Below are 16,773 nucleotides of genomic sequence, written 5' to 3' on the forward strand. Positions count from 1 at the left end.
TAATGGGACCTCGGGAGATGGTCAGAAATGGTGTCTGTTGTTGCAATCCATCGTATCCAATGTCCGATTCACTCCAGTGTTGGAACCATGGATGGGACAATAGATCATGGACCAATCTTAGTGGTGAAAAATGTCGTGCACAGGACTAAGTCACGCGTGTTCCCTTTCCTCCATATGACTACATAACTGAGCGTATCTTCATATAAGAATCAGGTAAAGTTGGTGACAAGCACCACAGGAGCTGCGGTGGTCAGTAATTGGGGGTCTTAAAGAAGAAACACTGATTAGACTTTTAATATCTTGCCAAGTATTTGCTTTTTGGAGGGAATCCCGTTTCATAGATGATTATATAGCAAGCCTATGTCCTAGGACTACAGAGCTCCTCATTGTCATCTGAAATTATGGTGGAGCATCTCGGTGTAATATCTCTTTAAGACTGACATGAGGGTGTGGTCTGCAGATGGTTGATATCATTGTGGGTGTGGTTAGAACTTTCCAGACTGTTACAATGTTGCAGTACCCCTTCCTGTGGTTAAACTCTTCCTGTTGGTTGCTCCTTGACTTTGAGCAAATATGGTGGAAAAGTGTCTCTGTGACTTTAAGAGCATTTTCATTTCCTTTGAATTGTCTTCTGGGGTAATGGGTCTAACAATCCGCTTACATGAAAATACGCGGTTATAGATAAGTATATGGACTGAGAAAATCAACACCGAAAAATATTATTAAGGCCATCAATCAACAAACAAGATTAAATCAAATGAAATATTCATCATCGTCTAGCCCTTTAAATAGTATGCAAATTGATCGGGCAGGTGTCTGAATAATTGATTACCATGATAAATATTCTGAACGGCTTATTAAAGTCACAGCTTAGGAAGACAAGGAGTAGACGGTATATGGTGCAGCGGCGTGGATACAGCTGTTACATTGTATACTATAGAGGTTGCATGGGTCGCTACCTCATGGGTGGAGTGATGGCACAGGGCTCCTACAGGCACCACCCCAGAGGAAGGGGGAGCTACTGCCCTAAAGGTCACAGCCTCCTTCTCCCCAAATTCAGATGGACCCTTAAATCTTGAGGTGGGGGGCAATAGATATGAATGGCCTCTTATATCTTGAGATGATGGGGGGGGGGGTGGATATTGATGGCTCCTTGTCTTTGGATGGAGGGGTGGATAAGGGTGGGCTAGAACCAGCAATGGGTGGTGTTTTCTTTAAGGGGCCTCCTTGACTAAAGGGTTAAGGATGTTCCCAACTACTGCAATGGGTCCATGTGATGCAGGGGCTCCAGTGGGGCCTTATGGGGGAGTCCTATCTCTGTAATGTTACCCTGAGATCTGAAGGTCCCTTCTTTACAAAATGGATGGGGGGAGAATTTTCAGGAGGATCTCCAGCGTGTGGTGGTGTGAACCAGTCCCAGGTGAGGAGAACCAGCCTGAGGATCTCATTGCCCTCCCGTCCTACAAGAGATATAGCGGGAGGGAAAGAGTTAAAAAGCATAGGAGCCGTCTGTCCTAGGATGTGGTGGCAGACAGAAGAAGAAAGGGGGAGGGGACCGTATTTTAGTTTGTGCTGATAATAACTGTCTGTTCTATGTGGACCCCAGGGTAAGTCAAAAGACGCAGAATGCAACTCTGCTTGCTGTCAGTGAATAGGAACATTCATTGTTTAGATTCAGAGACTGAAAACCTGTCATAATCTAATACTTTTTACAGGGTTTGTTACAACTGTGTCCAGTCTAGTACGTCCTCAGAGATTGGAAACCTATCCTGGCCTAATACTTTGCAGAATTTATGGTCTTAGAGGCATCAGCAACACAAATATCTTTCCTGTCCAGATACTTTGTTACAATGTGTCGTGCAGGCAGGGGTGCGCCTAGCCTTTCTGCTGCCTGAGGCAAAAACTGAAATGGCGCCCCAATGCCAATTTCTTAACCTAACCCCTTGCCTTCCGCCCATGGCCTTTCGGCTGCCTCGCCTGGCCTCATTGGGGGTGCACCCCTGGGTGCAGGGGTGTATCGTTGTGTCATTTTCTAGCAGCATGAAAATATTTTGCCAATGGTGAAGGACTGAAACACAAAGTTTATTAAAAAAAAGTTGCAGAAAGTTCCCTCATGCATTGATTAAGCTACTTTTTACATAGGATGGACGGCCTCTTTAATGAATGTGCCCCCGACCACCCCCTGCCTTTGACAATGTTTCTATTCACTGACAATCCCTGTTGTGTCTCTTCCTGTATATATTATGTATCATTTCTTTCTAATATTATTGCACATCATTGCGGTGCCCTCGGACCGCCCCAGTTCATCCAGTCATGTCGCGCCTCTCCCCGTGTCCTGGAATCTGAACGGTAATAATCATCTTGACATAAATTTTAATCAAGAAATTGCCTGCTCAGCCGGGTGGAAGGATGGCTGCGTTTTAGGTTATTTTATACTTTGTGACCTAGAAATATTTGACGATGTGAATTAATAAGATACTCGACCATTAGCCGAGCTCAGAACAGGGAGGACTGATGGATTATGGGCAGTGTTTTCAAGGGTCACCGTGGTCTTCAGCAGAAGATCTGAATTACTGATTTAATAGCCGCACTTTCTGTGATTGCAGGAGTTTGGATCTGATGATTATTAATGCACGGAACTGACCGTTACTGCTTGTAAATGGCCGCGCCACAATTGCCCTTTAAGATGTTAAATGCACTTAACGGTTAATGAGCGACATTCTGTTCCAAGCAAAATTAGGGGAAGGAAGAAAAAAATGATGAAAATGTTGATTAATAAACCATCGTCTCCTGTTTGGTGCCAGATTTCAGGAGTTTCCAGCTTCTCCCAGACCATGACCTCAATAGGAATGAATAGAAGTCCCACCAAGAATTTTCATTCCTTGGTCACAGGGTGAATGTGGGCTGTCATGTGGGTGCTCCCACCTCAATAAATGAATCCTTTGCTTAGGGCTCATGTGCACGACCGTAGCCATTTTTGCGGTCCGCAAATTGCGGATCTGCAAAACACGGAAGCCAGCCAGGAGCCTGCCACCATTTTTTTTCACTCCTTCAGAAATGTCTTATTCCTTGTCTGCCCAAATGGACAAGAATAGGAATAGGACATGGGGCCGCGGAATGGACTCACAGATGCGGACAGTACACGGCGTGCTGTTTGCATCTTTTGCGGCCCCGTTAAAGTGAATGGGTCTGCATCCGATCTGCAAAAAATGCAGACAAAAACAACGGTCCTGTGCATGGGCTCTTAGGTGCAGACATCCAACAGAAAGTGCAAGGGCGTGACTATAGGGCAGGCATGGCCAACCTGAGGCTCTCCAGCTGTTGTAAAACTACAATTCCCACCATGCCCTGCTGTAGGCTGATAGCTGTTGGCAGTCTGGGCATGCTGGGAGTTGTAGTTTTGCAACATCTGGAAACCCTTAGGTTGGCCATCCCTGCTATAGGGGCAACAGACACCAATTAATATATATAAAAGCAATGACTGCCCTTAGTTACTGAGGAGGAGCAGCTCTGGAGCACAAACTGCTGCTGTGACATGAATCAAAATAATGTAATTAAATACAAACATCTCCATGGTTATGTAAGAGGGTGTGGCCAACAGTGCAACATAGAAACATAGAATGTGTCGGCAGATAAGAACCATTTGGCCCATCTAGTCTGCCCAATATACTGAATGCTATGGATAGCCCCTGGCCCTATCTTATATGAAGGATGGCCTTGTGCCTATCCCATGCATGCTTAAACCCCTTCACTGTATTTGCAGCTACCACTTCTGCAGGAAGGCTATTCCATGCATCCACTACTCTCTCAGTAAAGTAATACTTCCTTATATTACTTTTAAACCTTTGCCCCTCTAATTTATAACTGTGTCCTCTTGTGGTAGTTTTTCTTCTTTTAAATATGCTCTCTTCCTTTACCGAGTTGATTCCCTTTATGTATTTAAAAGTTTCTCTCATATCCCCTCTGTCTCTTCTTTCTTCCAAGCTATACATATTAAGGTCCTTTAACCTTTCCTGGTAAGTTTTATCCTGCAATCCATGTACTAGTTTAGTAGCTCTTCTCTGAACTCTCTCTAGAGTATCTATATCCTTCTGGAGATATGGCCTCCAGTACTGCGCACAATACTCCAAGTGAGGTCTCACCAGTGTTCTGTACAGCGGCATAAGTACTTCACTCTTTCTACTGCTTATACCTCTCCCTATACATCCAAGCATTCTGCTGGCATTTCGTGCTGCTCTATTACATTGTCTTCCCACCTTTAAGTCTTCTGAAATAATTACTCCTAAATCCCTTTCCTCAGATACTGAGGTTAGGACTGTATCACTGATTGTATATTCTGCCCTTGGGTTTTTACGCCCCAGGTGCATTATCTTGCACTTATCCACATTAAATTTCAGTTGCCAGAGTTCTGACCATTCTTCTAGTTTTCCTAAATCCTTTTCCATTTGGCGTTTCCCTCCAGGAACATCAACATATGTATCATTTTGTCTCCCCAAAACAAAAAACATCAGAATTGTGGGCGGGGGGTCTCCTATCAGCATTGCTGTTTGATCCCTTATTGTTGCTGCGCTAATAACTGGTGCGATGATACATTTGTTGCCATAATATGACAAACTAGCCCCGCACGTTATGTTTTCTCATGTATTTGCGCCATTCTGCATCATGCAGGGTCTGTTTCATTAGCTGACCCATGGCTTTTGACCCAAAAACTGAGCACCCATTGGGAGCTTTGTTGCCGATAGGTGAACTCGAAAACAATTTATAGTCGCCAAGAAAAAGAAAATCTGTAATGTCTTGCAATAATTGGCCCAAACTGTTGTATGTAAGGACTGTGGCGTCCTTGGCGCATTGTTGTTGTGGCAGAGGTGCCTCTTTTGTGGTGGTCGGTGCCAGATGCGGTACAGGTGCTGCTTTATATCGAACGCGTTGTTCCTTTTCATGCTGTTAGAGCAAATTAGTTTGTAATTAGATTTATATAGCAGATAATCTCATTTACATATCCAATTAATTCTTTCTGTTCTAATTTGCTGAGGTTGAATTCATATTAGCGCTTAAAATAAGATTGAAATTATGAAGAGACTCAAATTTCCGGAATGTGTTATATTTTGAGAATCCTCATTAATTGACATTTGCATTATCGGCTTTTATCAGGTCACCAATTTAGTTCTTTCAGGTTATCAGTTGAACGTTGAGTGACAGGTTCAGCTCTGCTACATCTGGATGTCTCACCTTTTTCCAGAGATGGACTATAGAATACATGTAGTTACACTTCCATTTTCATGGTCCTGGTCGTGCTGTTTCCACATCAAAACAACATGTCCCAGCGGTCACAGGTAGAGGTAGAGGCAACGCAACCTCAGGGGTGCAATTATATTAAGTTTCTACCCCAGAGAGGGGGGTGAGTTGCATCCTACACAGGTGACATAAGTGTTGCATCAGCCTCCAGGCTACATTCTTTCACCAGAACATTACACACAGTATAATGTGGCAGATCCTATAATGTAGCATCACCAGATTACACAATGTAACAGAGCATCTCCTGATCATATCATTTAGCAGTTTCATCATATTACATAATGCAGCGAAATGTCACCAGATCATACAATGTAAAGCCTCATCCACACGTCAGTGTTTGGTCAGTGATTATGAGCCAAAACCAGGATTGGAGCCTCCACAGACATAAGGTGTAAGGCCTCATGCACACGAACGTGTGCTTCCCGTTGCCGTATTGCTCCGTTCCGTGTGCATTCCGCATCACGGATGCGGACTCATTCACTTCAATGGGTCCGCAAATCCGGAGATGCGGAATGGTGCGGAACGGAAGCACGGAACCGAACCCTACGGAGTGTTTCCGTGGGGTTTCGTCCTGTACTTCCGTCCTGCAAAAAGATAGAACATGTCCTATCTTTTTGCGGAACAGCCAAATCACGGACCCATTAAAGTGAATGGGTCCGCGATCCGCTGCGACTGCCCCACGGACGGTGTTCGTGCATTACGGCCCGCATTTTGCGGGCCGCAGCACGGCCACGGGGCGCACACGTTCGTGTGCAGGAGGCATAAGGGAAAGATCTGCTCCTGTTCTGGGTTTAGGGCCGCACCGGATTTTGCCTAAAAATCTCTGATGCAAATCACTGACCAAACACTGACTGTGTGAATGAGGCATAACAAAGTGTTACCAAATCTTATGATGTAGCAGATCATACAATGTAGCAGAGTGTCACCAGATCATACAATGTAGCAGAGTGTCACCAGATCATACAATGTAGCAGATCATACAATGTAGCAGAGTGTCACCAGATCATACAATGTAGCAGAGTGTCACCAGATCATACAATGTAGCAGTGTCACCAGATCATACAATGTAGCAGAGTGTCACCAGATCATACAATGTAGCAGAGTGTCACCAGATCATACAATGTAGCAGTGTCACCAGATCATACAATGTAGCAGATCATACAATGTAGCAGAGTGTCACCAGATCATACAATGTAGCAGAGTGTCACCAGATCATACAATGTAGCAGAGTGTCACCAGATCATACAATGTAGCACATCATACAATGTAGCAGAGTGTCACCAGATCATACAATGTAGCAGAGTGTCACCAGATCATACAATGTAGCAGAGTGTCACCAGATCATACAATGTAGCAGAGTGTCACCAGATCATACAATGTAGCAGTGTCACCAGATCATACAATGTAGCACATCATACAATGTAGCAGTGTCACCAGATCATACAATGTAGCACATCATACAATGTAGCAGTGTCACCAGATCATACAATGTAGCAGTGTCACCAGATCATACAATGTAGCAGTGTCACCAGATCATACAATGTAGCAGAGTGTCACCAGATCATACAATGTAGCACATCATACAATGTAGCAGAGTGTCACCAGATCATACAATGTAGCACATCATACAATGTAGCAGTGTCACCAGATCATATTTTTTAGCAGTTTCACCAAATTACATTATGTAGCGAAATGTTACCAGATCATACTAAGTTGCAGACGATATGATGTAACAAAGTGTTGCCAGGCCTTATGATGTAGCTGCAGATCATCCAGTGTAATAGACTATACAATGTACTAGAGTACAGAGAATGAAATGTAGCAGATTATATAATATAGCAGTGTCACCAGATCATACAATGTAGAAGAGAGTCAATAAATCATACAATTTAACAGATCATACAACGTAGCAGATGATACAATGTAGATCATGCAATGTATCCCTGAATCATATAATGTACAGGAGCTGATACAATTTAAATTCCATGTGTATCTTTCCTCCCATGATCGTGTGCACTGCAGCACCCCTGTTTCTGTGGGGAGACATACTGTTCATCCTGAACCTCCTGATTGATGCATAAAATGCCCAGACTCTACAGAAGCCTGCAGGCAGAAGAGTAGGTGACAGCACGCATCCATCACCCAGGATCCGTTACTTGTACAAGGAATCGAGATATGTCAGAAACAGCTGGGTCGACTGGTAATGGCTTCTGGGGGCTGCTACATTCAGGTCCTGTCTTATTTTAGGGGGTCAGCTCTCACGTATCATTAGGGGAGGATCATTTACAGTAATATGTATTACAGCTCAAGGCTGTGTCTATACGAGGAGGTAGACTCCCCCTTTAAGCTGTTGGCCAGGTGCAGTTATATCGCCGCGCTCTGCTCCTTCTTTATTCATTAATTCAGCAGGACGGATACTTCAGGCCGCCTTGTTAGCGAGACGCTTTTGCATATTTATTGGGAGTTTGGCCATATCCAGCAATCCTTTGTAGCCGCCTTGGCCTCCTTGAGATAAAGGTCAGGCCGGAGGAAACGCTGCGCCTCGTGTGGTGCTGATAACAGCACCAAATACGGAAACCACTTACTGAAAATCCACTTTGGCGTGAGCGTCCTGCCCGCCGCTATATTCTGTAACTATTTACCTGAAACGCTTTCATCTATTACTTATTCATGGAGACTGGAGTGTAAATGGCACCCTGGAGTGCGCCCGCCTGACCCCTCGTACCCAGCAGTAATCCAATAGACAAATTACATTCTCCTCACTGCCTTTAGAAAGGAAACTGCTTCATAGATGGTGCTGTCACTTTAAAGGGGCACATGCCCGTATCTGCGCTCTTATACTGCTGCCCTGTTATAGTCTGGGCGGCCACGAGAAGTCCAGGGTGAAAATCCGCAATTGGGAAATAAATGACCAAAGAGGGCCCCACACTGGACAAGAGGCAGAATGAGTCAATGTCTGCCATGGAGGGCAATTAAAAATACAGACTGTCATCACTCCCATCATCCCTGCCCCAAGAGCCTACCATCTAATCTCCATGCTTCATACAATGTATCACACCCATCATCCCTGCCCCAAGAGCCTACCATCTAATCTCCATGCTTTATACAATGTATCACACTTATCATCCCTGACCCCAAGAGCCTACCATCTAATCTCCATGCTTCATACAATGTATCACACTCCTCATCCCCTGACCCCAAGAGCCTACCATCTAATCTCCATGCTTTATACAATGTATCACACTCCTCATCCCCTGACCCCAAGAGCCTACCATCTAATCTCCATGCTTCATACAATGTATCACACTCATCATCCCTGCCCCAAGAGCCTACCATCTAATCTCCATGCTTTATACAATGTATCACACTTATCATCCCTGACCCCAAGAGCCTACCATCTAATCTCTATGTTTCATACAATGTATCACACTCATCATCCCTGACCCCAAGAGCCTACCATCTAATCTCCATGCTTCATACAATGTATCGCACTCATCATCCCTGACCCCAAGAGCCTACCATCTAATCTCTATGTTTCATACAATGTATCACACTCATCATCCCTGACACCAAGAGCCTACCATCTAATCTCCATGCTTCATACAATGTATCACACTCATCATCCCTGACCCCAAGAGCCTACCATCTAATCTCCATGCTTCATACAATGTATCGCACTCATCATCCCTGACCCCAAGAGCCTACCATCTAATCTCCATGCTTCATACAATGTATCACACTCATCATCCCTGCCCCAAGAGCCTACCATCTAATCTCCATGCTTCATACAATGTATCGCACTCATCATCCTTGACCCCAAGAGCCTACCATCTAATCTCCATGCTTCATACAATGTATCGCACTCATCATCCCTGACCCCAAGAGCCTACCATCTAATCTCCATGCTTCATACAATGTATCGCACTCATCATCCCTGACCCCAAGAGCCTACCATCTAATCTCCATGCTTTATACAATGTATCGCACTCATCATCCCTGACCCCAAGAGCCTACCATCTAATCTCCATGCTTCATACAATGTATCACACTCCTCATCCCTGACCCCAAGAGCCTACCATCTAATCTCCGTATTTCAGACAATGTATCACACTCATCATCCCTGACACCAAGAGCCTACCATCTAATCTCCATGCTTCATACAATGTATCACACTCCTCATCCCTGACCCCAAGAGCCTACCATCTAATCTCCATGCTTCATACAATGTATCACACTCATCATCCCTGACCCCAAGAGCCTACCATCTAATCTCCATGCTTCATACAATGTATCACACTCATCATCCCTGACCCCAAGAGCCTACCATCTAATCTCCATGCCTTATACAATGTATCACACTCATCATCCCTGACCCCAAGAGCCTACCATCTAATCTCCATGCTTCATACAATGTATCACACTCATCATCCCTGACCCCAAGAGCCTACCATCTAATCTCCATGCTTCATACAATGTATCGCACTCATCATCCCTGACCCCAAGAGCCTACCATCTAATCTCCATGCTTCATACAATGTATCACACTCATCATCCCTGACCCCAAGAGCCTACCATCTAATCTCCATGCTTCATACAATGTATCGCACTCATCATCCCTGAACCCAAGAGCCTACCATCTAATCTCCGTATTTCATACAATGTATCACACTCATCATCCCTGACACCAAGAGCCTACCATCTAATCTCCATGCTTCATGCAATGTATCACACTCATCATCCCCTATCCCAGGAGGAGCTGACATTCTATTCTTCCCAACACAGATACAGAGTATCCATAATCAGAGTGATCTGTAAGAAGGGGGTGCCCTCTAGGTCACCTGTGCTTTATGTTCTACGTTTTGGTTACTTTGAGGGGTTTTCTTAGGAATTGATCGTGTTTTTGTGTTGTCCCCACAGATGAGTTGGCTCTGCAGGGTCCGGTCTTCACTCAAGAGCCGGCAAATCTCATCTTTCCCATGGATTCCGAGGACCGGACATTAAGCCTCGTCTGTGAGGTGCTGGGTCACCCTAAGCCAGTGACACGGTAGGTGCACATACATTGTGTGCGAGGACACGACCTTCAGTCCAGCGCCACCTGACGACTTTGTTTACACTGATGATTCCCCATAGGTGACATTGTGACACTGGGAGTCCTGGGACCACCTTGGTTTCCATTCACTTCTCTTGGAGAGTGGCACCGATGTGGCATCCATAGTTGCACCAGAATGCATCATCTCTATGTCAACGATCCATAAAGGACAACTCATTGTATTCCTGTAGTTGCTCCTGCCCTGTGCAACACAATACACATACCCTTTCAATTCCTTACCACTTTCAGGATCTCTGCTTGCTGTTAATAAATATAAACCTTTTTTAACATCCAAAGGCTAAAAACACCCTAGAAAATCCTGAACTCCAGACTGATACATATTACTTGCACCGATACATTGTAACAAACCATCAGGACAGGGAAGAAATTTGTGCTGCTGATGCATCTTGGCTGGATACAATTGTAACAAGCAAAAATGTTTCCATCCACTGACAGCTATCAGAGAGCTTGAATATCTTGAGGAATAGAAACACAACAGTGGAGATTTATGACGTATGTCGGTGTCTGATGTTCTCCTCGTCTCCGCTGTTTGCAGGTGGAAAGTGAACGGGACTCTTCTGGATGAAGCGCAGGATTACCGCTACCGGGTGCAGGACAGAAATCTAATCATCACTAACCCGGACCGGGTGCGGGATGTCGGCACCTTCCAGTGTGAGGCCACCAACTCTGTCGGGACCACCCTCAGCCGGGAGGCTTTCCTGCAATTTGCCTGTGAGTCCCAAATCCTGGTGACGGTCCGATTGATCCTGCTATGATTCCTGATTCAATGGGGAAAAAAAATCTTATTCCCATATATTTTTTTTTATCTCTCTGCCTCCATTCAATATGTAGTTAAGCTTACACTCCAGTCACATCCAGAGCTGCATTTACAATTCTGCAGGTTTTCAGTTGGGTTCCTCCTGCCCCCTGCTGGTTCAGTGCGTGCACAGGACATGTTTGTATGAGGTGCATTGTGGGAGATGGAGTCCAGTGCAGTGCATTATGGGATATCAGATAAGTGGTCTGAGGTGTGAATGCAGCTCTGGATGTGAGTGGAGTATAACACGTGCCATTCAAGCATATGTCGCCTCACTGCTGCTTTCTAGAACAGGAGTTGCTAGGAAACCTGTGTAAGGAGTCTGCGTTACCCTGTGCCCCCCACCCACTACTCCTGCGCACATTCTGCCGCCCCCTCTGGAATGGCGGTAATTGAATAATCAGCTTGTTTTGTGCTCAGGCCAATTAATTAGGAGACAATTGTTGCAGTGACAGTCGCACTACATGACGGTATAATGTAACATCAGCAGATCAAACGAGAGAGACGTGGCGGCCACTGTCCTCACCCGCTGTGCCGTGGCCCCTGAAAAAGAGCCCATTCCAGCCTTACACCCATATGTCAGATGTGAGATCACACGGTGGGAGAGACGGCGGGAAGACTGCGACTAGACATGATGTAGACTGCAGGACACAGAGAACGACAGCTGGTGACCATACGAAAGAGACATCAGCAAGGAGCAGACAGAGCTGAGTGACAGCCATTAAGAGAGAAAGAGTGCGCAGGAGATATGTCAGATAGAAAGCTTTACATATGCTGGACATTAAACTGTATTTATACGGAGAGAGAATAGTCTATATGTACACAGAGACAGCAGAAATATTACTATATACAATGTACAGCATAGAGAGACAGCAGAGTCCTGTATGAGCGCAGTGCACGGAGACAGCAGACGTCCTGTATGAGCGCAGTGCACGGAGACAGCAGACGTCCTGTATGAGCGCAGTACACGGAGACAGCAGACGTCCTGTATGAGCGCAGTGCACGGAGACAGCAGAGTCCTGTATGAGCGCAGTGCACAGAGACAGCAGAGTCCTGTATGAGCGCAGTGCACAGAGACAGCAGACGTCCTGTATGAGCGCAGTGCACGGAGACAGCAGAGTCCTGTATGAGCGCAGTGCACAGAGACAGCAGAGTCCTGTATGAGCGCAGTGCACAGAGACAGCAGAGTCCTGTATGAGCGCAGTGCACAGAGACAGCAGACGTCCTGTATGAGCGCAGTGCACGGAGACAGCAGACTTCCTGTATAAGCACAGTGCATGGAGACAGCAGAGTCCTGTATGAGCGCAGTGCACACAGACAGCAGAGTCCTGTATGAGCGCAGTGCACACAGACAGCAGACTTCCTGTATGAACACAGTGCACGGAGACAGCAGACGTCCTGTATGAGCACAGTGCATGGAGACAGCAGACGTCCTGTATGAACACAGTACACAGAGACAGCAGACGTCCTGTATGAGCACAGTGCACGGAGACAGCAGACGTCCTGAATGAGCACAGTGCATTGAGACAGCAGACGTCCTGTATGAGCGCAGTGCACAGAGACAGCAGAGTCCTGTATGAGCGCAGTGCACGGAGACAGCAGACGTCCTGTATGAGCACAGAGACAGCAGACGTCCTGTATGAGCACAGTGCACGGAGACAGCAGACGTCCTGTATGAGCACAGTGCATTGAGACAGCAGACGTCCTGTATGAGCGCAGTGCATTGAGACAGCAGACGTCCTGTATGAGCGCAGTGCACAGAGACAGCAGAGTCCTGTATGAGCGCAGTGCATTGAGACAGCAGACGTCCTGTATGAGCGCAGTGCACAGAGACAGCAGAGTCCTGTATGAGCACAGTGCATTGAGACAGCAGACGTCCTGTATGAGCGCAGTGCATTGAGACAGCAGACGTCCTGTATGAGCGCAGTGCACAGAGACAGCAGAGTCCTGTATGAGCACAGTGCATTGAGACAGCAGACGTCCTGTATGAACACAGTGCACGGAGACAGCAGACGTCCTGTATGAGCGCAGTGCACAGAGACAGCAGAGTCCTGTATGAGCACAGTGCATTGAGACAGCAGACGTCCTGTATGAGCGCAGTGCACACAGACAGCAGACTTCCTGTATAAGCACAGTGCATTGAGACAGCAGACGTCCTGTATGAGCGCAGTGCACAGAGACAGCAGAGTCCTGTATGAACACAGTGCACGGAGACAGCAGACGTCCTGTATGAGCGCAGTGCACGGAGACAGCAGACGTCCTGTATGAGCGCAGTGCACGGAGACAGCAGACGTCCTGTATGAGCGCAGTACACGGAGACAGCAGAGTCCTGTATGAGCGCAGTGCACAGAGACAGCAGACGTCCTGTATGAGCACAGTGCACAGAGACAGCAGACGTCCTGTATGAGCGCAGTGCACGGAGACAGCAGACGTCCTGTATGAGCGAAGTGCACGGAGACAGCAGATGTCCTGTATGAGCACAGTGCACAGAGACAGCAGAGGTCCTGTATGAGCACAGTGCACAGAGACAGCAGAGGTCCTGTATGAGCACAGTGCACAGAGACAGCAGACGTCCTGTATGAGCACACAGACAGCAGACGTCCTGTATGAGCACAGTGCACAGAGACAGCAGACGTCCTGTATGAGCACAGTGCACAGAGACAGCAGACGTCCTGTATGAGCACAGTGCATTGAGACAGCAGACGTCCTGTATGAGCGCAGTGCACAGAGACAGCAGACGTCCTGTATGAGCGCAGTGCACAGAGACAGCAGACTTCCTGTATGAGCACAGTGCATGCAGACAGCAGACTTCCTGTAGTATGAGCGCAGTGCACAGAGACAGCAGACGTCCTGTATGAGCGCAGTGCACAGAGACAGCAGACTTCCTGTATAAGCACAGTGCATGGAGACAGCAGACGTCCTGTATGAGCGCAGTGCACACAGACAGCAGACGTCCTGTATGAGCACAGTGCATGCAGACAGCAGACTTCCTGTAGTATGAGCGCAGTGCACAGAGACAGCAGACGTCCTGTATGAGCGCAGTGCACAGAGACAGCAGACTTCCTGTATGAGCGCAGTACACAGAGACAGCAGAGGTCCTGTATGAGAACAGTGCACAGAGACAGCAGACGTCCTGTATGAGCACAGTGCACAGAGACAGCAGACTTCCTGTATGAGCGCAGTGCACAGAGACAGCAGACGTCCTGTATGAGCACAGTGCACAGAGACAGCAGACGTCCTGTATGAGCGCAGTGCACAGAGACAGCAGACGTCCTGTATGAGCACAGTGCACAGAGACAGCAGACTTCCTGTATGAGCGCAGTGCACGGAGACAGCAGATGTCCTGTATGAGCACAGTGCACAGAGACAGCAGAGGTCCTGTATGAGCACAGTGCACAGAGACAGCAGAGGTCCTGTATGAGCACAGTGCACAGAGACAGCAGACGTCCTGTATGAGCACACAGACAGCAGACGTCCTGTATGAGCACAGTGCACAGAGACAGCAGACGTCCTGTATGAGCACAGTGCACAGAGACAGCAGACGTCCTGTATGAGCACAGTGCATTGAGACAGCAGACGTCCTGTATGAGCGCAGTGCACAGAGACAGCAGACGTCCTGTATGAGCGCAGTGCACAGAGACAGCAGACTTCCTGTATGAGCACAGTGCATGCAGACAGCAGACTTCCTGTAGTATGAGCGCAGTGCACAGAGACAGCAGACGTCCTGTATGAGCGCAGTGCACAGAGACAGCAGACTTCCTGTATAAGCACAGTGCATGGAGACAGCAGACGTCCTGTATGAGCGCAGTGCACACAGACAGCAGACGTCCTGTATGAGCACAGTGCATGCAGACAGCAGACGTCCTGTATGAGCGCAGTGCACAGAGACAGCAGACGTCCTGTATGAGCGCAGTGCACAGAGACAGCAGACTTCCTGTATGAGCGCAGTACACAGAGACAGCAGAGGTCCTGTATGAGAACAGTGCACAGAGACAGCAGACGTCCTGTATGAGCACAGTGCACAGAGACAGCAGACTTCCTGTATGAGCGCAGTGCACAGAGACAGCAGACGTCCTGTATGAGCACAGTGCACAGAGACAGCAGACGTCCTGTATGAGCGCAGTGCACAGAGACAGCAGACGTCCTGTATGAGCACAGTGCACAGAGACAGCAGACTTCCTGTATGAGCGCAGTGCACAGAGACAGCAGACGTCCTGTATGAGCACAGTGCACAGAGACAGCAGACGTCCTGTATGAGCACAGTGCACAGAGACAGCAGACGTCCTGAATGAGCACAGTGCATTGAGACAGCAGACGTCCTGTATGAGCGCAGTGCACAGAGACAGCAGACGTCCTGTATGAGCGCAGTGCACAGAGACAGCAGACGTCCTGTATGAGCACAGTGCACGGAGACAGCAGACGTCCTGAATGAGCACAGTGCATTGAGACAGCAGACGTCCTGTATGAGCGCAGTGCACAGAGACAGCAGACGTCCTGTATGAGCGCAGTGCACAGAGACAGCAGACGTCCTGTATGAGCACAGTGCACAGAGACAGCAGACGTCCTGTATGAGCGCAGTGCATGGAGACGTTAGGTGCTTGATGAGACTCAATGGTATTGTATTTTCAGAATGATTCCGCTGACATTGCATAGTTCTTCATTAAATATACATTATAAAAATGTAAAGGTCGGAAGGGGGGGGGGATACTAGTCGTGTACAATCCTCATGTAATAGCGGGATAAGTCATTAGAATTATGTGTGATTAGCGCCATCCATGATTCATATTGGTCTTCACAGCAGATTATTATGCAGCGTGCCAGCTCCAGGCTCAGACCATTTTCATATGTCATGTTAATGCAAGCCATAGCTTCTCCAATATAGAGCCAGCCTCGGGAATGCCGCCATATATTCACGTCCTATAAAAAGTCCATTTACAGTCAACATACTATGAGCACTACTGGCACTGATCTCTGTCAGCTCTCCCTTTCCCTGTACGCTATGAGGACATCGTACCAGGATGACACTTTGTTAAACCATATGGAGCTCGTATATCGTACCATCTAATACTCACTGCATTCCGGTTCTGAAAAATTTACTTTATATCTCCATATATGCTGACCCCAATATATATATGAAATATAACTACTATAATACTGCTCCTATGTACAAGAATATAACTACTATAATACTGCTCCTATGTACAAGAATGTAACTACTATAATACTGCTCCTATGTACAAGAATATAACTACTATAATACTGCTCCTATGTACAAGAATATTACTACTATAATACTGCTCCTATGTACAAGAATATAACTACTATAATACTGCCCCTATGTACAAGAATATAACTACTATAATACTGCTCCTATGTACAAGAATATAACTACTATAATACTGCCTCCTATGTACAGGAATATAACTACTATAATACTGCTCCTATGTACAAGAATATTACTACTATAATACTGCTCCTATGTACAAGAATATAACTACTATAATACTGCCCCTATGTACAAGAATATAACTACTATAATACTGCTCCTATGTACAAAAATATAACTACTATA

At 46.6% G+C, this 16,773-nt stretch overlaps 1 protein-coding gene across 4 annotated transcripts in view; it reads left to right on the forward strand.

The window, feature by feature from the left end:
- The window catches only part of CNTN4 (contactin 4), a 212,306-nt gene that overhangs the window by 141,329 nt on the left and 54,204 nt on the right, over positions 1 to 16,773 (forward strand). For all 4 annotated transcript variants that reach the window (XM_040406994.1, XM_040406991.1, XM_040406992.1 and 1 more), the window contains exons 3-4: positions 10,213 to 10,339; positions 10,941 to 11,116. In XM_040406994.1, the coding sequence (XP_040262928.1) occupies positions 10,213 to 10,339; positions 10,941 to 11,116 (303 nt within the window). The remainder of the gene's footprint in view (positions 1 to 10,212; positions 10,340 to 10,940; positions 11,117 to 16,773) is intronic.

Source organism: Bufo bufo, chromosome 9, assembly GCF_905171765.1.
Source record: "Bufo bufo chromosome 9, aBufBuf1.1, whole genome shotgun sequence".
Taxonomy (NCBI): Eukaryota; Metazoa; Chordata; class Amphibia; order Anura; family Bufonidae; genus Bufo; species Bufo bufo.